General features: G+C 41.2%; 1 protein-coding gene across 1 annotated transcript in view; it reads left to right on the top strand.

Moving 5' to 3' along the window:
- Glb1l3 (galactosidase beta 1 like 3) overlaps nt 1–26,837 on the top strand; it is a 38,893-nt gene extending 12,056 nt beyond the window's left edge. The window contains exons 6-19 of the mRNA XM_027412205.2: nt 1,483–1,575; nt 4,508–4,589; nt 5,466–5,530; nt 11,807–11,891; nt 14,365–14,502; nt 15,022–15,102; nt 15,788–15,894; nt 16,723–16,863; nt 17,184–17,255; nt 17,818–17,896; nt 18,354–18,441; nt 18,675–18,786; nt 26,518–26,634; nt 26,766–26,837. Of these exons, the coding sequence (XP_027268006.1) occupies nt 1,483–1,575; nt 4,508–4,589; nt 5,466–5,530; nt 11,807–11,891; nt 14,365–14,502; nt 15,022–15,102; nt 15,788–15,894; nt 16,723–16,863; nt 17,184–17,255; nt 17,818–17,896; nt 18,354–18,441; nt 18,675–18,786; nt 26,518–26,634; nt 26,766–26,837 (1,332 nt within the window). The remainder of the gene's footprint in view (nt 1–1,482; nt 1,576–4,507; nt 4,590–5,465; nt 5,531–11,806; nt 11,892–14,364; nt 14,503–15,021; nt 15,103–15,787; nt 15,895–16,722; nt 16,864–17,183; nt 17,256–17,817; nt 17,897–18,353; nt 18,442–18,674; nt 18,787–26,517; nt 26,635–26,765) is intronic.
- The last annotated feature ends 263 nt before the right edge of the window (nt 26,838–27,100 follow it).

Here is a 27,100-nt window from a genome sequence, read left to right as displayed (position 1 = left end):
ATAAAAGCAGAGATGAGTTACCCTTCAGGTGCACTTTATTAGCAGGGTTGGAAAACCACGGACTGAAGTTAGAAGAGTAATGTCATTCCATGGGCAACATGATGGCATCTTGGGAGAGTCTCCAATTTGAAAGGATAAGGGGGAGTTTATAATTGCTACAAGCTTTTCTGTTTTGTGCTTTGGAGAGGTTTGGGTGAGCTCCATACTAAGTGACCTAGCCTGTATGCCAACAGTCACAGGAAGGGAGACACTAGATAAAAGTAAGATTGCAGTTCAGACTCCCACAACATGGTTTATCGGTACTCTGTCTCAGAGAGCTGCAAGGAAGCCTGGCCTGACTTCTGGGGCAGGGGGTAGGGGCTGCTAGAAGATCTGCTAACAACATTCACTTTAGAGAAATACTGTGGCTCATCATTGAGTATGTCATCCCCAGTCTCTCTGGGATATTAAACTGACTTTCTTACAAGTTAGAGCTAGACCCGCAAGTGAAGCATAGACTCCTTGATTGGTCCTTGTGGCTTTGCCCCAGAGCTTCTAAAAAGGTATCACATGAGACAGGGATCACACAAAAGGTTGTACCAGTGGTCTGTCTGTATGTGGCTGATATCTGCTAAACTCACTGATCAGCAGTCACTGACAAGGAATACTCTAAATTACCCCTGTTATTAACTGGTTAATTAACTGGTTAATAACCAGTTATTAACTGGTTAATGTTGGGGGAAATTCAAAAGAATGTAAAAAATTATGGTAAATTAAATTCTTCCTATGCTGCCCATAGTAATTTTAGTTGTCTTTTTAGGGAACAACCATTTTTTAAACCTTATTTTTTTTTTATATAATCCCCCCCCATTTCAGCATACAAAAGTATGTGTATGCATGTTCTTTTTAATAAAAAGTATAGAACTCCTTTGTATTTGAGGACAAGAAGCTGATGATGAATGAAGCCAGTGGTTTTCTTCCTGGGTATTGATAGCATCCAGTTAGTCCTTATTGAGCCCAGGCTCTGTGTCACTTCCATGGTGACAAGATAATGGAAACCAATCAGTTTAGAAGGAAAGAGGGAAAGTACATAAAAGACAGGGGACTATGTGAAGTACCTGCTCATGGGGGTGGGGTGGGGAAGAGAGTGGAGGGGGTTCATTCTAAGGCAGGAGGAGTGGAGAGGAAGCCTACGGGATGGATTAGGTGGAAAGGTAGATAGGGTAGATGTGGAAGTGAGCTTGCGGGTTTGAGTGCTCATAGCTAATGAATTATGAGAAACAGAAAAAAAAAAAACCTGCTGGTCCTATTACCACAAAGCATTGTGGAAGGTAGAACACCTTCAGGAGCTTACATGCCTGGAGATGAATGAAGTTGCCAGTTTCCAACAGACCTGACAGAAAGAACCATATCAGTTCTGGTATCCTTATTAGCAGTCCTAGACTCCAGGCTTCTGCTCCAATAGCAAATTTGTTCTCCAACCATGATCTGTTTGCTTTTTAGTACCTCCGTGGAGGCCCTGTTATTGCTGTCCAAATAGAAAATGAATATGGTTCATTTAGTAAGGATGGGGACTACATGGAATACATTAAGGAGGTAAGTAAGAATAGTTGCTTTGCACCCATATTTTTAAGACTTCTTCCTAATTTTGTACCTTTCTAAATTGCATGCCCAATTTCCAGCCTCTTGGGTGTTCTGTGAACAGACCATTAGGAAACTAGTGAGAGAATAAGAAATGATTTCACCCAAGTCTAGGTTAATCAATCATTGATCTTATTGGGATTATTTACAGAGGCATGGGTGAGTCAAAGATAGCTGCATCACTGAAAAGCCCATACAGAACTGTCTTTGGAGCTCCTGGCATGATTTGCAGACAATTTGGCTGGTTGTAGTCTCCCCTTTATAGCAGTTGTTACTGACTGTGTAATGCTGGGGAGGAGCCTGTGAACCTTCTGTTTCAGGAGCTTTCTGGTCCTTGTAAGATTTGTTTACTTCTCGGGCCTTTGAGGTTTCATTTACTTTCTGAGTTTCTCTCTTCCATCCAGGAGGTAATGTTTTAATTTGGAGGAAATAAATACTTACTGATGATCTCCATCATTAACACGTGAACATCAAGTTTAAATTATTTTTATTGATGTCCCACATAATCATGTCAATCAAGATAAATATGAATAACTTTGTTATTAGACACAATGTGATATTAGGAACTCTTGCTCTAGGATCTTATTAAATATGGAAATTTGGTACCCTGTTCAAAATCTGTCATGCCTTGCAGCTTCTTGATTCATAGTATTTATGTCCGTCTTCTTGCATCAGCGATTATTGACAGTCATGCTAGTGTCTTTTCTTGTAGCTTACAGTACTCCTTGTGCTTGCCTTTCCTCCCTTGAGGAATCCAGGAGGCTCCAGTCTCAGCTGGACTCTGTCCTCAGGGTACAAAGCATGTTACAACTTCCAGGTTCTGATCTGACTCAACTAGATGTGGTATTACCTACTTGGCTCTGCCAGCAAAGAAACTGGGAACTGATAACCTGAACTCAGTCAGTGATATTCGGCTAGTATTATTTTTCTTCTTGATTTTTTTTTTAAGTTATTGAGCTGGGTGGGTAGTGCATCCCTGTAATCTCAGCACTTAGGAGGCAGAGGCAGGCAGGAGGATCAAGCACTCAAGAGCATCCTCAGCTACGTAGCAAGTTCAAGGGCAGTTTAGTCTCCAGGAAACCCTATCTTAAACAACAGCAACAACAAGGGTTACCACTAACTTCATTCCTAGGATTCTGTGTGGCTACATGAATGCAATGGGTGGGAAGACCCTCTGCTTTCTGAGCCGTCAGTCTGATTTCCAGGACCTATGATACAAGCAGTTTTCAGAATACAGCTCCCCCTTCCCACAAACACAGTAGCATTTCTTGTTTCTGCTGATAGAATCCATGTAGAACTCAAGCTCTGTTAGTTTATTGGTACTCTTAGGACCTAACAACGTCAGCCTCTCCCTTACAGTGTGGGGGAGTTTGAGGCAACTAGAAAGACCATCAGACAAAACTTAAAATATAAAAACAAGTTTATTTATAGCAACATTATGGCAACAGCTTCTTTTGCCAATCTGAGAACTGCTGCAAAAAAGAAGACAGACAGGGACTGGAGTTTTTAAAGGCACACACCACAACTGTCTCAACCCTGGGAATTTTCTGCTATGTGAGACATTTGTCTCTGCCCCCACCCCTTTTAAGAAAGCAGCAGTTAAGTGAGATTATTGTTGGATAACAATAATAATAAAGATGATAATAAAGGAAGGGGAAATAATTTTGAGAAATAAGCCAAGTGGCTCTGAGATCAGCATCCTCTTTAGAGCGCTGTCAAGACTCTCATCTTGTGATGGGACCTTAGTTAAGGTCCAAGCGTCCCATGGCTACCAATGCTTGGGCTAAGAATAAGGGCCCAAGGTTTTTCTTTTTTTTTTTTTTTACACAACTTCATTTGAAATGGAGCTAGCATTTAAGCCTTACAACAGCACCAAATATCTTCCATCTTTTTTCTCCCTGTTGTAATTTACATACTCCCATAGTGTGGTCATTGAGAAACTCAGCTCTCATTTACCGTGTGTCAAGTCCCACAGACCTCCACTGCTTTAGTGTAGCATCTGGAACCACACCAAGCTGAGCCTAAAGCAGCAATTTCCTCATTGCCTAAGATGTAGGTGGTCACTTTGCCTTCAGGCCTTTCTGTGTTAGCCAACTTCTCAATATTGTAACAGATACCTTATATATAATCAAAGCAGTCATATGCACGTATAAAAAATCATAATGAAACCTATTATTCTGTATAATTAATATATGCCAATTGAAAAGTACAAGATACCTGAAATAATTAATCTTTAAGCACAATAGACTTACATTGACTCATAGAGCTGTAATCCCAGTCCATGATTGGTTGGCTCTAATGGGACATGTATTGAAAAATAGTGCATGTCGGGGCTGGAGAGATGGCTCAGAGGTTAAGAGCACTGACTGCTCTTCCAGAGGTCCTGAGTTCAATTCCTAGCAACCACATGGTGGCTCACAACCATCCGTTATGAGATCTGGTGCCCTCTTCTGGTGTGCAAATACATATGGAAGCAGAATGTTGTATGCATAATAAATAAATAAAATCCTTAAAAAAAAAAGAAAAGAAAAATAGTGTATGTCACCACAGAAGTGCCAGACAGAATCAAACCACTAACTTCCTGATCTGGTAGTGCAAAGAAAGAGAAAGGAACTGAATTACCACTGCATCCTTTCAGAACATGCCTCCAAAGACCTAAAGATCTCATCTTAGGCTCCACTTTCTAAGGTGTCTACCATCTTCTGCTGGCATCATGCTGAGCACCAATTCTTTACCATATGGACATTTGGGAGACATTCCATATACCTATTTTGTAGTTCACACACTCTCCATGTGAACCAAACTGCCTTTATTATCTAATTTCCCAATCTTTGCTCTTTCCCCTGGGAGCAAGAAAAGTGGGTTCATAATCTTCATTTCCCAACAGGCTCTGCAGAAGAGAGGGATTGTAGAGCTCCTCTTGACCTCAGATAATCACAAGGGAATTCAGACTGGCTCCGTCAAAGGAGGTATTGGTTTACAGTTACTTTACAGGACAACCAAGGCTCTTAGCCAACCAACATACATTGTAAAGAAGAATCAGATGTATTTCTGATCCTCTTCCCCATGTCTATTGAGGTGGATCCCAGAGATTTGATATGATATAAAATGAAGTTCAACATCAAAGCCCAGAGTTTAAATACCACGAGTGCCATTTTTTCCCTCTTTGAACAGAGTATTGATGGAACTCTTCATCCTGAGTATACCTTTTAATTTTTAAAATAATTTCATAGGTAGAAATCTAGACTGGTTGGGGACATGGCTCAGGGCCTGCTCATCCCCACCAGCATGGGCAGTCACATAGGCAGCTATTGAATGGGTGTAAACAAAACACACTGCAACCAAAGTGTCAGTTCTGGTATCACATAGTCTTAGTCATAGTCATAGACTCAACATAGATACTTAGCAGGTCCCAGAGAATTCAGTAGACTCATGAAGTGACAATAGTATGGAAAAATGCCAAGAGCACGTGGAAGGGTTCCAGGGAATATGATGAAGTATTCTTTACTACAGGCTGGCAGCTAATGTGGACTGCTTCCTTCTTCCTTTTGGTAGCTCTGCTCTGATTACTATACTCTGGAAAGTGCTGAGTCTGGGCTTTGAAGCTTTCATTCAGCTCCTAGGTGTTGCTATCTTAACTGGACCTGCCTTGGTCCATCTGTATGTTCAAAGTGTGGTTAAATTTAACTGTCCTTACCAACGAAGATAGTGTTCCTGTATGTATGATGTGCCAATAGCTAGGACAGGCCTTTATGCTTTGCCAAGTAGGTTACAAACAACATTTTGTTATCCCTTCTACTCATCCCTTGTCACAGTGTTTCAGAGGCACCCCTCTTTCTCAACAGCATTGACCACTATCAACATGGCATCGTTTGAGAAGGATTCTTTTATTAAGCTTCTTCAAATGCAGGTAAGATTTTCAAGCCATGCAGAGTTGTGTCTTTCCTCAAAATTTGCTGTCTATGCAATTGATGTTAGAGGACACAGGAGGTATGACAAAGATATGACCATCTTCCCCTAAGCCTTGGTGGAGTTCAAAGCCACCTGGTGAGAAGTGGTGAGAAGGAACTTTCTTCTACCATCTCCACTTACGGATCACGTCAGCGAGATTACTTTGGGAAGCATGAGGGGCTTATGTCCGATGAGAAGTAAATATGACGAGAGGGGGTGAATGGTGTCTTTCCTCTTAGAGGACAGTTAAGAAATGGGCTTTTGATGGTGCTTATGGGAGCTTATTCTTACTTGCTGGTGCTTTTACTAGAATGTTAAGGTTCTGGGCTGGTTGCTGCACTGAAAATCCAGAAGAAATATTGGTGGAAGGAGATGGGTATATTCAAGATCAGCCTTAAGGAATGTAAACTTTTCTGTCTCAAACCTTGATTTTAAGGGAGCAAGGTGTCTTAGTTAGGGTTTCTGTTGTTGGCAAGAAACACAATGACCAAAGCAATTTGGGGAGGAAAGGGTTCATTTCAGCTTACACTTCCAGCTGACAGTTCATCACTGAAGGAAGTCAGGGCAGGAACTCAAAGTAGGAACCAGGAGGCAGGTGATGATGCAGAAGCCATGGACAAGCACTACTTTGGCTTATTCTCCATGACTTGCTCATCCTGCTTTCTTAAAAAACAAAAAAACAAAAAAGCTTGTAATTTACTCTATGTGGCTTTCACATCACACATCTCGTATTCACTCTTTGCTCTTACAACTTCCCCCCAACCAAATCAAATAAAATACAATTTACGAGAAAGTAAAAAGAAAGAAGAAAAATCTCATCATAGAAGCTGTAGTGTGACACAGTGAGTCACACAGTATACCCTTTACTTGTGAGTGTTCATTGCAAAGAGTCATTGGTTTGGCTCCAGGCCTCTGATTTCTTCTATACTATGAAACCTGGGCCCTTACTAGGACTCCTCTTGGGTATTCTGCTATTGTCCTGTATCATGGAGCTCCTGCAGCTTTGGATCTGCAGGACCAGCACCTTCAGGTGCTCCAGCAGATCATAGATGGGGGGGATATTGGGGTGGGCCCTGGTTCTGAGCCAGGGTGGTTGCAGGGTTAGTCAGCCCGATTGTTCTCACCACCAGGGTAGCTCTCCAGCACTGCCCTGGCAAGGGGCAAGGGGCAGGGCCAGTTCTTCTGCTTTCCTGCCCTCAGGGCCAGCTCACTCATACTCCCACCACCAAGGGCAGCTCTATTGTGTTACCCAGGTGAGGTGCAGGGGCCCTCTCTCTGGTGCTGCAGTTGATAAGCAGCAAGGGCAGCTCTCCAGATCTCATGACCTCGGGGCCAGCTTTCCCACCTGCCACAGGCAGTGATGGACATGTGGGGCATCTCTTCCCCACCCAGGTTACTGGCAGATGAGGGGTGGGGCCAGATCTTCCAATCTTACATTCTCTGGCTGGCTCACCTATGCCCCTATAGACAGGGTCAGCTCTACTGTGCTGCCCAGGAAAGGTTCAGGACCTAGGCTGATAAGGAGCTAGATTATCTTTCCTGCTTGCCACAGGTGGTGGTGGGAGCAGGGAAGGGTATCTTTTCCTCATCCACACCACCACATAGCAGACAAGGGCAGTGGGACAAGCTCTCCCACTCTCATGCCATCAGGGTCAGCTTGTCCACAGACCCTGTAAACAGGGTCAGCTCTACTGTGTTGCCTTGGGGAGGTGTAGGATTTGTTCTCCCGATTGCTACACCCATGAGGGTCAGGGCCAGTTCTCCCCAGTGTTGTAGCCAGTGAAGGGTGGAGCCAACTCTGCAGTCCTATCTTCTTGACCTTCAGTGGTAACAGGAGCTATGGATATCAACACAGACCTGCAGCAGAGCCATAGACCCAGACATGGGTCTTGGCAGCAGCCCAGGCCCAGACACACCATGGTGCAGACACTATGCAAACAGGCCACCCAACTCAGCCTGCTCCTCACTGCCTTCACCTCTTCAGATCTGCCTCTTTCCACAGGATAGGAACCATTTTGTTTCTCTGACTTCCATACCTTACCATATATTTGCTTGCCACAATAGTGCCCAACTACCTGGTGCCACAAGGTGCTAGGTGGGGCCCATTTTCTCCTCTTCAACAGGGTAGACATGTGGGTCCTCTTCTCCCACTAAGTCTTTTTGCTTTGTTTTGTTTTGTTTTACATACTAACCCTACTTCCCCCTCCCTCCTCTTCTCCTGCACCCTGCCTCAGAGGGGGTAAGACCTTCCTTAGGGAGTCAACAAAGTCTGGCATACCAAGTTGAGGCAGTATCAAGCTCCCCCTCTACCACCCGCCCCATCAAGGCTGAGCAAGATATCCCACCATCCCACCATAAAGAATGGGCTCCAAAAAGCCTGCTCATGTACCTGGGATAGGTCCTGGTGTCACTACCAGTGCCCCCCCACATCCCCCACAGATCAAGTCACATAATTGTCACCCACGTTCAGAGGGTCTATTTTGGTCCCATGTAGATTCCCCAGCTGTCAGTCCATATCAGGTCAGCTGCCTCTGTGGCTTTCCCAAATCATGCTCTTGACTGTCTCCCCATGTTCACATGATTCCCCCTCCCTTTCTTCCACTGAACCCCCCGGAGCTCAGCTCAGTGTTTCAGGATTCCCACCTGGGTCCAGTAGTTGCCACTTCAGAGCCCCCAAATAACACACAGAGACTCTATTAGTTACAATGCTATCGGCCAATGTCTAGGGCTTCTCATTGGCTCGTTCTGTCTTAAGTATTAACCCATAACTACTAATATATAAATATATTTCTACAAGGTTTTATCTTAGCGAGAATGCCAGACTCATGCATCCTCTCCTCCTGGGATCACGTGGTGACTCCCTACTACATTTCCCAGAATCCTCCTTCTCTCCTAGTCCCACCTGTCTTGCTTCCCTATTTGCCAACAGTGTTTTATTCATCAACCAATAAGAGAGTCATATTTACAGAATGACATCTCCCATCAGCTCAGTGGTTGGCTGTCCCACTCAGTCTTAATGGTGCAGGGCAGGGCCATGTTTTCTCCTTGCTGCCTTGGGCAGTCAACCTGCTTTCTTATAGAACCCAGGACCACCAGCCCAGGGATGGTACCACCCACAATGGACTTGTCCCTCCCCATCAATCGCTAATTAAGAAAATGCCTTACAATTGGATCTTGTGGAGGCATTTTCAATTGAGGTTCCCCCCTTTCAGATATCTGTAGCTTGTGTCAAGTTGACATAAGACTAGCCAACACACAAGGTTAGGTGTTGAAGGCTTTAGTGCAATACTGGGTAGAAAATTCTTGCAGATGTTGACATCTTCATGTGCAGCCTCTCATTTCTTTGAAAGTGGTAATGGGTAGAATTTTATTCTGAATATAGTCCCTTGCTTTTTTCTCTGAAAGTCAAAGTTTATCAGGACCTCCCTAGGATTGGATCCTCCATTTTTCATCTTAGATAAAAAGTCTTTCTTTCATCCTTCCTTCCTTCCTTCCTTTCTTTCTTTCTTTCTTTCTTTCTTTCTTTCTTTCTTTCTTTCCTTCTTTTCATTTCTTTCTTTTCCTTTTTAAAAAAGAACCATTTTTGTTAACCGAGGATGGGGAGATAACTTATCTTAGTTATGTTGTCTTTGAAATAAATGCATAAGCTCTTCCCTCAGCATACTGGTCCAGAAAGGATGTGAGGAGAGGTCTTCCTCTGCTGGAGTTTACTTTATTCTGTTGTGTTGAATCCAAAACTTTGTCAGTGAGAGGTTGGTCCTTAGTAGTTTAACATAGTTTTTCCTACTTTTCCTTTTTAGAAAACTTGTGGTGTGTGTGTGTGTGTGTGTGTGTGTGTGTGTGTGTGTGTGTGTGTGTGTATGTGTGTGTAGTATAGGTACATGTGTATTGCAGTGCACTGTAGCCCTGTCTCTTAGTAGCCAATACAGGTGTGCCTGGCCACACCCATGAGGGCGTGTTCAGGGGAGGTCAAAGATGATGCGGGGACAATTCTTAAGGGACCGGACACACGTGGATAGTCTCTCTCTCTGGCCACGCTAGCTTGCGGCCTCTGGGCACTCTCTGGCTTGTGTTTGGGCTTGTGTTTATCTGAATAAAGAAATCTTAGCCTTACGGACTACAGATCATCTCTTAATAGTGCATGTATGAAGGTCAGAAGACAACTTTGAGAGTGGGTTCTCTCCTTTCACATTTACCTGGATTCTGGAGATGAAACCAAGTTTGTCAGGCTTTCATAGCAAGAGTGTTTACCAACTGAGCCATCTCACTGGCTCCCTGTTGACTTTTAGCCAGCTGTTTGTCAGTGCTTTATTCTGTGTTTAAAATATGTTGTTAAAGTTTTGAGTCTTTAGGGATTTCCCAGACATTCTTAATTTCTCTTTTATAGTGTGTGTGTGTGTGTGTGTGTGTGTGTGTGTGTGCATGAGTGTGTGCATGAGTGTGTGCACGAGAGCGCATATGTATGCATGTGTGTGCCTGCCTTTGTCTCTGTGTGTGTGTGTGTGTGTGTGTGTGTGTGCATGAGTGTGTGCATGAGTGTGTGCACGAGAGCGCATATGTATGCATGTGTGTGCCTGCCTTTGTCTCTGTGTGTGTGTGTGTGTGTGTGTGTGTGTATGTGTGTGTGTGTGTGTTTGTGTTCATACTATGATGCGCAGGAGTAGGTCAGAAGATAATTTGAGAGAGCTGGTTTTCTCTTTCCACCATATGGATTCTGAGGATAGACCTCAGTTTATCAGACTTGAGTGCGAAAGCCATTACCTGCTCGGCCACCTCAGTACTGCATCATTTTTTTTTTAAATTTCTGTGTTAATACTGTTGATAGCAAAGAAAATAATTTGTATTATTTGTGTTCTTGCTCATTTACTGAGATTTATTTCATGTATACAATACTGTCAGTCTTGGGGAATATTCCATGTACATTTGAAAATAATATGTACTTTGCTTTTGTTACCAAGTGATGACTATGATTTGTTTGTCCATCCCATTGTTCTATTAGTGGTTGTCTTAGTATTTTGAGGGTCCTTTTAGGTACATTCACATATAGTATTTTATTGGGAAATTGTATTTTGTGTAGTACATTTTGTTGAGAAATTTATCCCTCTAATTTAGAATTTCTATTTTTCTGAGTTGTCATATGTCTAATATAAATGTAGCTAGTTTAGTTTTCTTTTAGTTAGTGCTTTGTGTGTGTGTGTATGTGTGTGTGTGTGTGTGTGTGTGTGTGTGTGTGTGTGTGTGTGTGTGTGTCAGAGAGAAAGACAGAGAGACAGAGACAGAGAATTGGTGTGCAGACAAAATTTTAATACATTTGGCCCAGCAGCAGGGCTTGCTAGTAAGATACTACTTTTTAAACAAGAGCCTTCATTGCTGCCCTGACTTGAGAATGTTGGTGGAAGTAGAATGAATATATGTGTTTGATCAAGAGTTTAGGCATCCATAAGATAAAAGTTAAAAGGAATGCCTGTATTTTAGGTAAACATGAGATCTGGGGATCTGGAAAATAGAAGACTTTGATATATTTCCATAAAGTTAGTGCTAACAAGTCTTTTGTGATCACCCCTGTAGCACAGAGCAATGGTCAGGACTGTAGCTGCAGGAACTATACTTGCTAATTCAAATCCCAGCTCTAGCACTTCCAAGCTGGGCTAAGTTGGACAGTAGCCTAACCTTGGTTTATCGTTTGTACAGTGGGGCGGTGGTTTATCATTGTGGGGTTGTTATATAGAGCTACTTAAATAAAATGCTTTACTCGGTGCCTTGTAATAGTAGAAGCACAATAATTACTAGTCATGTTGATGTGTCAGTAGTAATTTTATAGCCATAAAAGGTATAATTCATAAAGACAGGAGAATTAAAAAACCTTTTCAAAATAGTTTCTTAGCAAAAAATATACAAGTAAGTACTGATAGAAATAAAAATTAGGGGCTGGAAAGATGGCTCAGTAGTTAAGAGCACTGACTGCTCTACCAGATTTCCTGAGTTCAGTTCTCAACAATAATATGGTGGCTCCCAGCCATCTATAATAGGACCAGATGCCCTCTTCTGGCATGCCGGTATATATGGAGACAGAGCACAGTACGCATAAAATAAATAAATCTTAAAATGAGTTTGTATCAAATAGGAAAACGTCTGCATTGGGGGGAAGGTGGAAAACCTTGCAGGTATTCTCTCTCATATTGTTCTGCTTTATTTTCCTGTGTTATACTTACCATTTGATTTGCTTTCTTTCTAGAATGATAAACCCATTATGGTTATGGAATACTGGACTGGCTGGTTTGACACATGGGGGAGGGAACACAATGTTAAAAGTGCAGAAGGTAAGTGAATCATAGTTTTTGACTCTGAGTCAGGAAGGCCCTATGCCATGGGTTTTTCACACAGCTCTCTGTTTATTGACTTGCATGGGCAGACACAAATATCCATCTAATCTTTGCTAGTTTCAGGCACTGTCCATGTTCTGGAGATGACCTTGTGAGGACAAATTGTATGATACCCCCACAGGAATCTTACAATTGAGTCAAACCTGCAGAATGTTAGAAATTAAGACATTACTGTATAGCCCATATTTCTCAGGCTGCTCGCTGCAATGAAACAGGCACAATGAGAGAACTGGGGCAGGGAATGGTTCTCTTCAGTTAGGAAAGGTGGACATGAAAGTGTGCTAAAAAAGGTGCTGGACCATTTGCATGGTGTCTTATTCATCTCTAGGAAAGATGATTCTTCGGTATCATCAACAAAGTGGTAATGATTACTAGGGACCCAGAAGCAGTGGAAGTTGAGAACTTGGATCCTGGAGCCCAAGAGCGGGACTTTAATCCCAGCACTTCAGCAGTAGCTTTGTGATTTGAGGCAGATTTCTTTCACTTCAGTCACCCCTGCCCCCATGGAGGTTATTTAACTTTGAATTGATCAAAAGGATGTGGTAAACAAGATAATCCCAGTACACAAGCTAGCTTGTTGGAGCCCACTCCCTATGGTGGGATGCCATGCTCAACCTTAATGAATGGGAGAGGGGCCTGGCCCAGCTCCAACCTATTGTGCCAGACTATGTTGACTCCACATGGGAGCCCTTACCTGTGAGGAGGAGTGGACTGGGGGTGGGCTCGGTGGAGGTAAGAGGGTGGGAGGGGAATGTAAAATGAAATAAAAAAAATAGAAAAAGGAATACCTGTATATTACACAGAAAAAAAGAATGTGATAAATATGCACAATGGAGCATTATTCAGTCATAAAGGAAGGAAATCCTGCCATCTGCAGCAGTAGGGATGGAACTGGAATTGTCTGTGTTAAGTGAGGCTACCCAGTTAAAGAATGACAAGTATAATTTCTCCTACATTTGTGGAAATTAAAAAAAAAAAGTTGATCTCAACGAAGAGTGGAGTGGATTAGTAGCAATTAGATAGTGAAAAGGATGGAGAGAGACTAGAGGAGGAAGCTGAGCAAGGGACTCCAGAATGCATCAGAAAGGAGACATTAGTGCGGCAACTGCTTGTTAAAACAATCTGTGAGAGATTTACAATGACTAAAGAAGATGGCCATAAAAGACCCAGCATAAAATGACCTGTGATTAATGATACAGGTACATTTCTAATCCTGGTTTAATTATTGTGCTTTGTACACATATAGCAAACTATGTTAAGTCACCCTTAAAGACATACAAAGACTACATCTCAATCAAATAAGATGGAAAAGTCCTTTTTTTTTTTTTCAAAAGCAAAGAACGAGGGGAGGAGAATCTAGGATTTTTGAAAAGATTTAATGCTGCCACTCAGAAAAATGCCTGGCAACTACCATTTATATAGCAAAAGTGTGTTACCACAGAGTTATTTTATTATTGCTGTATGAAAAGCTCAGTTGTACTGAAGTGGGAGAATTACCTAAGGATTGGTGACTGAGAAACAGACAATAGCTAGCTTCAGACAACAAAACTGAAAGGAAAACCCAAGACAAGGAAAACATGACTACCATAACCATGAAAGATCATGTAAAAATAACACCAGCATTGCCACAAACCTAGCCCCCATCTCCAGCCATCATGTCACCAAGCAACAATGTGATCACTGGTGTCTGGGGCACCGATGTCATGATTGCTACACATAGTTTTTCATCAATTCATTTGCTCATAATTCCTGTGATGGTGTGGGAATTAAAGACTTCATTTGGTTGGTAGCCAGGCAGAATCCAGGAGAGAGAGAGACAGAGACAGAGACAGAGACAGAGAGACAAAGACAGAGAGCAAGTGAGCCATGTGTGGTCTAGTAAACAAACAGTGAAGAGCACAGTCAGAGCCAAGGCCCATGCTAAATTGACATCTTCCCGATTCTCATGGCAGCCAGAGGGAAGAGGAACCCACTGTGAAACATGCTGGCAAAGTGGAAGTTTTTGTGGCCAAAACTATAAATAGCCATAAGCATAGTACAATGATGTGATGTTTTTAACTCAACACCTCTAGAGACATTATTCTGGGAAGTAAGGAATGAAAGCATACTAGTTATGTGTAAATATTTTTTAAATATAGATATTTGTAAGACAAGAGTTTTATACTATCACTTAGTACGTGCAGTTTGGATGCAATTTGCACCAAAGCTATAGTGCAGGGGGGGAAATTAAAAAAAATAAAGTGCTGCAAGTGCCAGAACTTGTTCTTCAAGAGTTGTTCTGGATGGTTCCACCCACTTGTTAGTAAAAAAATAAAATAAAAACGAATGATTGGTTGTGGTGAATGGAATTGGAAATGACAGTTTTTATCTAAGGTCTCCGTATCTCTTCTGTTTTCACCCCCCTCAACAGAAATTCGATATACTGTGTCTAGATTTATCAAATATGGAATCTCCTTCAATATGTATATGTTCCATGGTGGAACCAACTTTGGTTTCATAAATGGAGCCTTCCATTACGATAAGCACTCAAGTGTTGTGACTAGCTATGGTAAGTGATGATAGTGGAGTCACTTCTCTAGGATGGGTGGTCCTACAGCTTTGGGGAGGAGACTCCACAACCATGTTCTTGGATCATGAGATTTCAACATGTGGTTTGTGCTGAGCACTGAGGCCTTTTGTCTGCTTTCCTTTATTCTTTGATTTGTATGCTGCTCAGCCAGCTGCCATTCTAGCAGGTAGGATCCTGGGTACTTAATGTGCTTTTCACTTTTGTGCACTGTTCTCAGACCTAGCTGGGTGGGACTAGGACACCAGGTAGAAGAGACAAGAATGTCTGTGAGGAAGTAAAAGAGCAGGGTGAGCCCCATGTTTCCAGATAGGATTTGGGGAATGTTTCCAGGTTGTCATTTCACACCCACATCTTAGCCACATAGAGCGTGACGGAAACAGAGGGTGTGTATTCCATCTATCCCAACTTTGATGGATCTGGGTTGCCACATGTCCCCAAGCTGAAGCAGGGCCTGCTGTGGAGGACTGTATGGCCCAAACATGGTCCTCTGTTTTGTAGACTATGATGCTGTACTGACTGAGGCTGGAGATTACACAGAAAAGTATTTCAAGCTTCGGAAACTTTTTGCTTCTGCTTCAGGTACTTAGTAGGGGATGGTGCTCTCTTGGGCTGTCTGTAGTTTGTGGAGGATCGAGAAAAAGAAGTCTTTGTGTGTGTGTTTGGGGGTGGGGAGTAGAAGCTTATGAGCTCTAATGAGTAAGGGCAATCTTACTTCAACTTCCAAGTTCCCACTTAGGGCTGCATGAGCACTTCCAAACCTTTAACCTTCTTTACTGAAATATGAAAACAATGAAACTGGATTCCTATAAATTAGGAGTAATTTCCTATTTGTAAAGCTTAATATTATGTGTGGCTTAGTAACCACAGATGCAGAAAGGAAACTCACAATTTTGACTTTAACGAAATGTATCCAATTAGCTGTCCAGTGAGGGTTAGAGCAGAAGTAAAGCCAGTACTGCAAAAGATGTAACAAAGAACTTTCTACTGGTCCTTTTTCTCTATGTCTCCAGTTACACCAGGTACATGTGTTTACTAGGTGTATGTGTCTACCAGTAATTAATGTTTCCTAGATATGTGTCTCTATCAGATTTCAAAATGCAAAGTGGCTCCAATTATCTCCCTTAGAGAAGCATGTCCTAGTATAAAGTTCATTTTTCTTCTGTTTCTGGATACAGAGGTCACAGGTCACAGATAGTCATGGGAATGTTTAGAGAAAGGAACATTCATTTTAGCCACTTAGTCCTGTGACCCATTCTCATTACAGTAGGTTTCCTGCCTCGGTTGCCTCAACTTATTCCCAAGACCGTGTACCCTACTGTGGGTCTAGCATTCTACTTGCCATTGTTTGATATCCTACCATACCTAAATAAGGTGAGAACTGCTTTGGCGCTAGCAGGGGCAGGGTTGGAGGGTGAGACCATGGAAAATAGGGCGAAAGGATGTGGAGATAGTCCACTAGAGGAGATAGTCCATTAAGGAACTTCTTTGTGGGGGAGTTTAAAAATTACTTCATGGCATTATTGGTCAGGGATTGTTGTTCCTTTGGAGAAGATGTTAAAGAACTTGAAGAATTTGCTTGAGAAAATGGGCATAGCAGGGTATCCTACCTTATAGCAGATCCTACTTCAAGCTTAGATGACCACTTGGTGAATGCTATTACAGGATCCACAAATGCAAAATCTCTTAGCTATGCATCCATGGAAGCAATCTTCTTCATTACCCATTAGTTAGACTGTAGTTTTTGTTGTTGTTGTTGTTTAATTCTATGTGTTTTCTCTCCCTCTAAATGAGAAGCCTGTCTTATCTGTAGAAACCAAATTCTTGAATTTTTACTGGCTTCACCTTTACTGTTGTTATTTTAGACAAGAGACAGAGACCAATAAATGGTCTATATAGCCAATGTTTGCTGAGTTGAAACTGTTTCTCTCATCTTCAGTTATTTTGCAATACATTTGCTTATTCTTTTGATTCATTTTTGTGATTACAGTGTTTATGCAGTCTTCACAATGCACTATCATTCCAACTTTCTTGAACAGTGAATATATTATTGAAGCATTGTCATAACATCTATTATGTGATTGTATTCAAGAAATCCTTGAGGACCATTGTGTGGTCCAACAAACAGTGACAAGAGTCTTAAGAGAAGGATCATGGCTTCTCTTCATTTTGTCTTCTGTTTCTGCCCTGTTTCCATTCTAGCCTGTCATGTTATACACTCCAGTCACCATGGAGAATCTTCCAATAAACAACGGCAGTGGCCAGCCATTTGGATTTGTCCTCTATGAGACTTCCATCTGTGCTGGCGGTGATCTCTATGCTTCAGTTAGTGATTCAGCACAGGTAGGCAGCAGCAGGTATCTCTGGTGGCATGTAGCCTACATCTGCCTTTGAGGAGTGTAGTTACAGACTCATTTCACTATTTGCTAATATTTATTTTACCAGTATGTTGGAATAATAGGAAACTTGGAGCCAAATCAAATAGACTTTTATAGTTTGTTTTGATATAAATCACAGTCTACTGGGAAGTCCTGTTCAGCTTCTGGTCATCTGAGCACTAAAGTCACTACCTTTCTTTCTCTTCCTCATGACCATTTTCTATCTAAAGCTCTGCCCTTCAGATAGGTCTGTCAATCAATATGATGCCAACTCTTCTTTCATAGGTGTTTTTGAATGACACAACTATAGGCAATCTGGACGAATATACTTATGACCTGACTATTCCTACAATTCAGGTACATGATCCCACAGTCCAGGTAATACTCTTGACTGCCCATTCAAAGGTAGCCTGGTTCTGGGGCTTGACTACCACCTTTGTCCATTGGGCTTCTCACAAAGGACTGTAGCAGGAAATGCGTAGGGCTGTAATCTCAGGGCATCTTTTAAGCTTTGGTGGTCTTCGGACCTATATTATGGATTATTTTGCAAGAATAGAAGTTCTTCTTGGGCCTGATTCAACCTTCAGCTCCTGTTTGGGTCACTTATCAAAAGCAGATTGAAAGATTCTTTCAACCTGTCCTTATGGGAACAGCAATAAAGAAAGAGCAGATTGAGTATGGGGTAGGAGCCCAGTGGGGTGTGCCTGTGTGTGTGTGTGTGTGTGTGTGAGAGAGAGAGAGAGAGAGAGAGAGAGAGAGAGAGAGAGAGAGAGAGAGAGAGAGAGAGAGAGAGAGGAGAGAAGAGAGAAGAGAGAAGAGAGAAGGGGAGGGGGTGGGATGAATTAGAAAAAAGAATATGTTCTAGAATATGAGCTCTATTTGGCTATTTAGTTTTCTCCTAACTTGTTTGCTTAAGCAGGATTGTCAACTTCTGAGGATCCTGGTTGAGAATCAAGGCCGGATAAATTATTCATGGAAAATTCAAAATGAGTGGAAAGGTAGGCTTTGGTGCTGAGAAACAAGTGTAGCTTCTCTTCACTTATCTGGAACATATAGCTGTGGCTGCTTGGGGGTTGTGAAGACAGAAATGGTCTTCTGAGAAGTGGGCTACTTCAGTCCTAGGAGTGGTGATGTTACTTCATGCCCCCTTCTTTGTCCTGCCTTTTGTTGTTATCTGTGGCAGGAAAGCAGAGCAATTATTTTGGATTCTGGCCCATCTTAGATCAAGACTCACTCAGTCTTCTTTTATGAAAAGTCCCTATATTAAGTAGGAAATGTTTTCAGTAGTGTGGAAGCACACGATAAGACATTTTAAGTGACAATAGGATGGTGCAGTATTTATTCTCATGGCTGTATTCCTCAACAAAAAGCATCCATAGTCTTGATTTCTCTGTGCCAAACCTTGGAGAATATCCAGCCCCTGTTGCTAGTCTCTTCTCTGCTTCCCATCCACAGGATTAAATGGTGATATTAGCATCAATGGCACTTTGCTGAAGAATTTCACCATCTATTCATTGGACATGAAGATGAGTTTCTTCGAGAGGTATGCTCCTTCCTACTCCCAATGCATCCTGTGGATCTGAGAGGTCATGACTTTTTCTTCTGAAGTTATCAGATGCTCCATTCAGACTAGAACACAATAGGTGTTCCAATGGCTCCTCCAGTACTTCCAGTTTGAAATGCAGATGAAATCCTGGTCTCTGTGGGAGAAGGCTGGGTCAGGATTGGAAGGAGAGCTGGGAAGAGTTCTCTTTAGCATTTTGATCCCTCCTCCAGGCTCCGCTCTGCCACCTGGAGGCTTGCCCCAGAGAATTATCTAGGTCCTGCATTCTATTTGGGGACCTTGAAGGCTGATTCTTCTCCCAAGGATACCTTCCTGGATCTATCAGTAAGTAAGCCTCCTCTTCTTCTCTGATGTTCTAATCATGCACTTTCTTTTAAGATGTATTTTCTTTTAAAAATTAAGTGTATGTATATATGTCTGTTTGTGTATGCATGGATGTGCATTGCCTCTCCTGGAGGCCAGGAGAGGGAGTCAGATCCCCTGGAACTGGAGTTATATGCAGCTGTGAACTGCCTAACATAGGTGCTGGTAACTGAATTCAGGTCTTCTATAAAAGCAGTATGCGTTCTTAACTACTCAGCCATGTCGCTAGTCCCACATATATCATTTTAAAGACTCTAGGACATTGCCAAAAAGGACACAGGAAGAATGCAAGAGCATGAATGACTACAAGGAAACAGTGCCTCTGGATACAGTGGAGCAGATAGACATGTGAACTCACAGGGGCTGTGATAGCATGCACAAGACCTGTGCAAACCTAAGCAAGAACAAATCCTGGAATGGAGAGGGGTGTTGGGCATAAAGTTCCACCCTTAGCTGAGGAGTTATTGGCAATTCTTAGCTGGTGGGAGTTGTTGATGATTCCACCATGATCCAGTGAATGATGGACACATCCAAGAATATTTGGGAAACACAAATCAGCCTTGATGGGGGGAAAACAACTCAAAGTTTAGTAGAAAGTGAAGCAGTGGGAGGGGGATTGGGGAAGGAAGGTTGAATATGGTCAATATATATATATATATATATATATATATATATATATTTCTCAAAGAACTAATATATTTGAAAATAAAAATATGCAAAAACTAAAGCAAATGAAACCTAAGCAAGGCCATGATATACCTGGAGGAATATTTACATTTTTTAAAAGATTTATTTATTTATTATGTATACAGTGTTCTGTCTGCATGTACCCAGGCCAGAAGAGGGCATCAGATCTCATTACAGATGGTTGTGAGCCACCATATGGATGTTGGGAATTGAACTCAGGACCTCTAGAAGAACAACCAGTGCTCTTAACCACTGAACCATCTCTCCAGCCCCTTGCTTTTGTTCCTAGCCTTTTCCTTACTTCCAATAAAACTGTATGATCTTTCTCAGTCATCCTAACTTACCATTATTTATAAGGTATATGAAGATACAGTTGAAAAACTCAAACAATTGTAACACCTACAGGACAAATGGCAGACTCTCCTTCATACTCATCACATTTGATTTCTTACCTGTGTTTGCCCAGAGTACATATTTATATTCAAATGTGCTTAAATATGCAACACATAAAATTTCTTCATGGTTAGTCTACTAAAGGTTTGTAAATTTTGTCTTTTCAGAAAGGCAAATGAAAGTTTTATTGATAATTTGTATTGTTTTAAAAAATATTTCATCTTTTATCTACTGTTTGTTGTTTCTTTCCCACTGGCTTGAATTTGTGGCAATGTACCTGGCTTGGCCTTCTGGTAGCTGAGAAGATAGAAGATAGACATGACCTGCCACACCTGACCAGTGCTTTTTTTTTTTTACATTAGGGTTGAGTCAATCATCTTTTTCTTCTATACATTTACTGTATCTGGGAATCGAACATTTTAATTGCTTTTCTGATTTTAGTAGTCATATTTTTGCTTTTAGATGTAGAACTCCATTAAACATTTCTTGTGACTGACGTAATCCCTTAGTGTCCAATTGTTTTAAGGAGGATTTACTCCTCTTTCATTTCTGAAGGACACATTTTTCTAGGTATCGTATTCTTGTTTGGTATAGTTTCTCTTTCTGGACTTTGAACATACCGTCGTACTCACTTCTGCATGTAAGCTTTCTTCTGAGAAATGTATGGCTCTTCTATCGAAGATTCCCTTCTGTGCAGCCTGATGCTTTTCTCTTACTGCTGTTGAATTCTCTTTGAAGTTTTGTTGGCTTGATAATAATATGATTCAGAGAAAACCTTTGTTGGTAGAATGTAATTGAGGTTGTTTGAATTTCTTTAATGTTTGGGTGTTTCCCAACATTTGGGAAAATTTTACCAAGTTTGTTTCTATACCACTTCTCTTCATTTCTACTGTGGTGTTTGTGATGTGAATATTTATTTGCTTACTGTCATTTCATAATTTTCACAGGCTCTCTGTCTCCTCCTTCCTTTTTCTCCTTCCCTACCCCTTTTTGCCCTTCCTCTTTTTTTCCCTTTACCGACATAATTAAAGCAGACTAGTGTTGAAGTTCAGAAGTTCTTCTGTTTGATCTGTTGTTGAGGCTTTCAACTGTGTTTCTTATTTACATTTTTAAATTCTTTGATGCCAAGATTTCTGCTTGCTTCTTCTTCAAAATAAACACTATCTCTGTGGCTTATGTCATAAATCTTTCTCATGAATGTGGTTTCTTTAAAAATGTTTACTATACAAATATGTATAGGCTTCCCAACTGAAATTGCCAGAAAAACCCAGACAATGTCATTTGTTCTGGTGCTTTTGGGGAGATTTCTAAAAGCCAGGATGCATGTTTTCTTATCTTTTAAAAATAAAATTTAACTTTAGAGAATATGGGAATGAAAACAGAAGAGACAGTTGTGATAGAATGTATCTGCCCTTGCTTAGCCATAATATGGTCTAAGGTGATTTGGTTACTGAACACCAGTTTGGCCAAGGAATTTATCCTTCTCTATTTAGCAGAAATGGCCCAGCCATATTATTAGGTACTTTCTTTAGAGTTTGGAATCTACTTGTCTTAGTCATTTTTCTATTGCTTCAAAGAGATACCATAGCAACTTTTATAAAAGAAAGCATTTAATTGGGGCTGGCTTACAGTTAGAGAATTTTAGTTCATTATCATTACAGTGGGGAGTATGGCTATACCCAGGCAAGCATGTTGCTTGAGAAGTAGTTGAGAGTTCTACTTTTAGATCCACAGACATCAGGAAGAAAGATTCTGGGTCTGGTGTGGGTCTTTGAAACCTTAAAACCCGTCCCCAGGGACTCACTTCCTCCAACAAGACCACACCTCCTAATTCTTCTCAAATAGTACCACTTCCTGATGACGAAGCATTCAAATTTATGAGCCTATGTGGACTGGACCATTCTTATTCAAACCACCAACTACACTACTCTTAAGTGAATCCTGATTCCCAGGTTTTGAAACCCTTACTCTTCTGCTTGATAGGGGTGAAATCTTACCCTGAATGAAAGTACACATTTAAGTCTGTATACTGAACAAGGGTGGGCATTGCTTGCCCTAGACGGGTTGTATGATTTACTGGCAGTACAATTTATGCATCCATGGGTATGATAAAGCTAGTACCTCCCGGGAAGTATTATTCATTTAACATTTCACAGAGGTGAAATTGAGCTTCTTTGATAGCAACCCTGATGTGAGTCAGGGCAATGGGTACAAGTAGCTTTCTGGGACAGTTTGGTTGGGCTGATCTTAAGTGTGACTGACCCTTTAAAGTTTGCCAGAGGACTAGAGTGTCCAAACTGCATTGTCCACCGTGTTAACAGCTTCTAGGAAATCCCACCCACTATCTTTGAAATAAAAGTGGACTATTGTTACTCTGGATAGACTGGTACAACTCATACCTGGGATAATTTCTTTTAAACATCCTTGAATAACTCTCCCTGCTTTTCCTGTCCTGTCAGAGAAAGCTTCTATTCCCCTTCCCAAGCTAAGGAATCCATGAAATATTTAAATTCTCCTGAGGTAGTTGTTATGACTTTACAATCTACTTGGAAGTTCTCTCCTGGCAGCATGCCTGTGCTTGTCCTGCTCTTGCCAATGAGAGTCCAGTTCTTAGTTGAATGTTATTCTTTTGGAAGTACACTGCCATGTCCTGCATGGCTTTGTTCTGGAAATTTGACCAAGGTGAAGAAGAAATGAAAAAAGTACAGATAAATGGACAGAAAAGTTGGGCTTGTGTGGGGTGGCCATGTGATCTGATGAAGACACACTGGCAAAACCAGCAATCTGGAAAACCTGCTTTATTTTATATATCTGAGTTGAGGATGTGGGTTTATTGTATATAGTTGGAAACAGGTTCATGTGATGGCTTGAATGAGGATTGCCTCTATTGGCTCATAGTTAATGCAAGTGTTGAGGAAGGATTAGGAGGTGTGGCCTTGTGGCAGGAGGTGAATCACTAAGGATGGTCATTGATGTTTCAGAAGCTAACATCAGACCAAGGTTCCCTCTCTCTACTACTACTGCTTCAGCACCATGCCTGCCTGTTTTATTCTCTTGTGCATTGTATTTGTGGATTAAGCTCCTGAAACTGTATACAAGTCCCCCAATTAAATGCTTTCTTCTATAAGGTACCTTGGCCATGGTGTCTTTTCATAGAATAGTAACTAAGAGAGTGGGTTCATGGTACCCCACTGCACCAGGAGTCAGGCTTAGCTAATCTAGATAGGGGTTATGTGTAGGAGAAGAGTGTCAGGCTGCAGTAATCCTGGAAGCTGTGACTGATAGTTTTTGCACACACTGATCAATCCTTCAGAAACACTAATCCTTGGACCAGAGGAAGGCTTTACCAATTCCTGAGCCTGACCTGGGGAAGGCTTTGTCCACAAAGATAGAAATGTCTGGAGGCAGGAATGGGATCAAAGTCTGGCAGAGAATCTGGACAAGACCACACACTTAGCTGTAGTGCAGTTGGAGTTTTCTTTTACTGTTTCTGTCTTCCCTTCTGTGTTCTCTGCAATATATGACTGCCCTCCCTCCCTCCCTGCCTCCCTGCCTCCCTGCCTCCCTGCCTCCCTGCCTCCCTCCCTCCCTTCTTTCTTTTCTTGACACAGTTTCTCTGTGTAGCTTTGGAACCTGTCGTGGAACTTGTTCTGTAGACCAGGCTGGCCTTGAACTCACAGAGCTCTTCCTGCCTCTGCCTCCTGAGTATTGGGATTAAAGTTGTGTGTCACTACTGGCTGGCGTAGTTGCCATTTCTTCAGAGTCATTTACTGTCTGAAGCAATCTGTGGATTCTATTATTTTTATTAAATTTCTTTTCTGTTTGTGTTTAGAAGAATTCTCTCTTTCTAGATTATACTGTGAGCATGAAACCTGAGAAGGCAAATCTGGACTCTACAAAATAAAGTTAATGATCATCTCTTTTTTCTAGTTCTAAGTCAGGATTAATTTCTCAGACTTTCTTATCAAAGACTTTTTGCTCCATTAGTCCCATGGGATAAGACTGTTGTGTAACTAGCTTGACACTCACTATCATAGAATTGCTCCATCTACAAATTATATTTTTTCCCCACTTGGCCAGAGCTCAGTCTGGACTTTCTGCTTAATATAGCTCGTTAGTAGCTCTGAGGAAACACACATTAGAGGCTCTTGTGAAACAGACAACAGAGTGACTGGGTTAAGTTCCTGGCAAGATTTTAAAGTAAAATGGGGGAGGGGGAGTAGTTGTTGACTGAGAGTAGTACTGTAATCTTTATTCACTTATAAGCCAGTGATAGCTTTGTTTCCAGACTGCCCAATGGCTGCCCTGAAATCCATATTTTGTTGTCTTTATTAAACAGTAAAGTTTTAGCAACTGCACTGAAGCTTGATTACCAACCCCAAGGAGGCACCTAATTGTTGGGTGGCTACCCCCTTTCTTAAGGGGACCATCACCTGTGTCAACACCAACAGCAAGCCTCAGCCTTTTTAAAATAATATTTTAAAATTATTATATAGTTATATAATTTTCCCCTTCTCTTTCCTCCTTCCAACTCCTCTCATCTACTCCCTTTATTTTCTCTTAAGTTCATGGCCTTCTTTTAATTGTTGAATATATATATATATATATATATATATATATATATTCATAAATACATGACCATAACCAGTTCAGTCTATATAATGTTACTTGTATATATATGATCTAAGGGATGACCACTTAGTATTTTTTATGTGCATTTAAATTAAATAATCTACTTATGTCTGGTAGACTCAGTCCAGGAGCATTCATTATTGGCCTCTTGGATTTACAAAGTTTTGATTATCTTGTTTATCCCCATTTTAATAAACCAGTCTTTAGTTTTTCTAGCAATTTTTATGAAAGCTTTACAATGAACATAAAATTGTAATCATATAGAATTTTGCTCCTGAGAGTGACTATGTCATGCAGCTGCTAGCATATTAAGGCTTCTGGTTAATGAACACCTTCTATTTTACCCTTCCTAGGGTAGATCCCTTAAAGTCCCAACTCAGAGAGTACATTTGATGAGCTTCCCTGATACCCATGTTTTTACCCTTTGTGAGCTAAGAAAGGCTCGACTTAGGTTCTCAGCAGCTCTCCCTGAGTAAAATTTCTCTAGTGGAAAAAATTGCCAAGAAGTATCCTTGCTGCTTTATTTTCTTGTCCTAAATATTCTTCTTGTAACCATATTTTGTATTGCCAGTAGATTATAAAAGATTATGTTCAGCCTGGAGAGATGACTTAGCAGGTAAGAGCACTGGTTGCTCTTTCAGAGGGTCTGGGTTTGGTTCTTAGCACTCATATGGGAGCTTACAACTGTCTAACTCCAGTACCAGGGGTCTGATGTCTTCTTATGACATCATCAAGAACAAGGCATTCCAAGTGCACATATATACATTAGAATTGAATACTCATACCTATACAAATAAGATGAATAAACATAAAAATATAATAAAAAGACCACTTTCATCACTGTCAGCAATACTGTGCATCTGTTTCTTATTGTTCTTATTTTGGAAATAAAAATTCCTGCCATAGTTGTTTTTTTTTTTTTCTCTTTGCTCTTTGGGGGCTTACCACCCAGCTCTCAAATAAATGCACAGAGATTTATTCTTATTTATGAATGCCTGTGCTTAGCTTGGCTTATTTCTAGCCAGCTTTTCTTAAATTATTCTGTCTACCTTTGCCTCTGGACTTTTACCTTTCTCTATTTCTGTATATCTTTTCTTTCTTTCTTACTCAGTGCCTAGTTGGGTGGCTGGGTGGCTAGTTCTTGGCATCCCCCTGTCCTCCTCCTTTTCTCACTCCTCCTACTTATTTTCTCTGCCTGACAGTCCTGCCTATTCCTCTCCTGCCTAGCTATTGGCCATTCAACTATTTATTAGACCAATCGGGTGTTTTAGACAGGCAAAGTAACACAGCTTCACAGAGTTAAACAAATGCAACATAAAAGAATGCAACACATCTTTGAATCATTAAGTAAATGTTCACCAGCATAAATAAATGGAACACATCTTCAAATAATAATCTAAAACACCCTGATTTAAAAATACAACACACTGCCAGGTGTTGGTGGCACACACCTTTAATCCGAGCACTCAGGAGGCAGAGACAGGCAGATCTCTGTGAGTTCAAGTCCAGCCTGGTCTCCAGAGCGAGTGCCAGGATAGGCTCCAAAGCTACACAGAGAAACCCTGTCTCAAAAAACCTATATATATATATATATATATATATATATATATATATATATATAACACATACACTTCCCTCAGCAGTGACCACAGCACCATCTCCACACATCATTCAGCAGGGACCACAGCATCTCCACACATCATTCAGCAGGAACCACAGAATCCTTTCCACATATCATTCAGCAGGGCCACAGCAGCATCTCCACACATCATTCAGCAGGACCACAGCAGCATCTCCAGGGCAGAATTGGCCCCATTTTCTTCTTGCTTGTTCTCAGACAGCGGAGAAGAAGCTCTAGATGTTTTCCATTCTAAATTGCTTTCATACTCGGTACTCCTGGGCTCCTAAATCTTGCTCTTACTCCACGGTGCCTTAGGTCTCAATTTCTGTTCCTATGTCTCAAACCTCCATTCCTTTCAGAACTGGTATTATGGGTTTGTATTCATCAATGGACGCAATCTTGGAAGATATCAGAACATTGGGCCTCAGAGAACACTGTACCTTCCTGGTCCCTGGCTTCATCCAGGAGACAATGAGGTGAGTTACTCAATCTTGCTTTGAGGTGTCATAAACTTTTAGATGGACCTTTGTTCTTGAGTTTCAGTGTTTTCTTCATCTTGTGCCAACCAGGCCTGACTGTTCTCACCACTAGTTTTCTTTCTCCCCAGATCATTGTCTTTGAGAAGATACAGAAGGGTTTCTACATCCAAAGTAAAACCAGACCCCAGCTACAATACTAGTACAACACAAGACTTGGATTGTTGGAATCATCCAAGAATGTTTCTTCAGGATACTGATCACTGCTAAAAATATCATGCATAGTGTTGCCGGCAGAAAAACACAAAACTAACCTTAATACGCATAGAAATTATTACCTATCTTATACTATCAATTTAATTCCTATTTTTAGGCTGTAGTCTTGAAAATCTTTAATAAACAAATTTATCAAGTTAAATGCTTAATCCTTAGTAGGTTCTTATTCTCTGTCTAGATGAGCTTTTAG

Source organism: Cricetulus griseus, chromosome 4 (assembly GCF_003668045.3).
Source record: "Cricetulus griseus strain 17A/GY chromosome 4, alternate assembly CriGri-PICRH-1.0, whole genome shotgun sequence".
NCBI classification, from domain to species: domain Eukaryota; kingdom Metazoa; phylum Chordata; class Mammalia; order Rodentia; family Cricetidae; genus Cricetulus; species Cricetulus griseus.
Note: the sequence above shows the minus strand (reverse complement) of the source record. Positions and strands in the feature narration are given on the sequence as shown.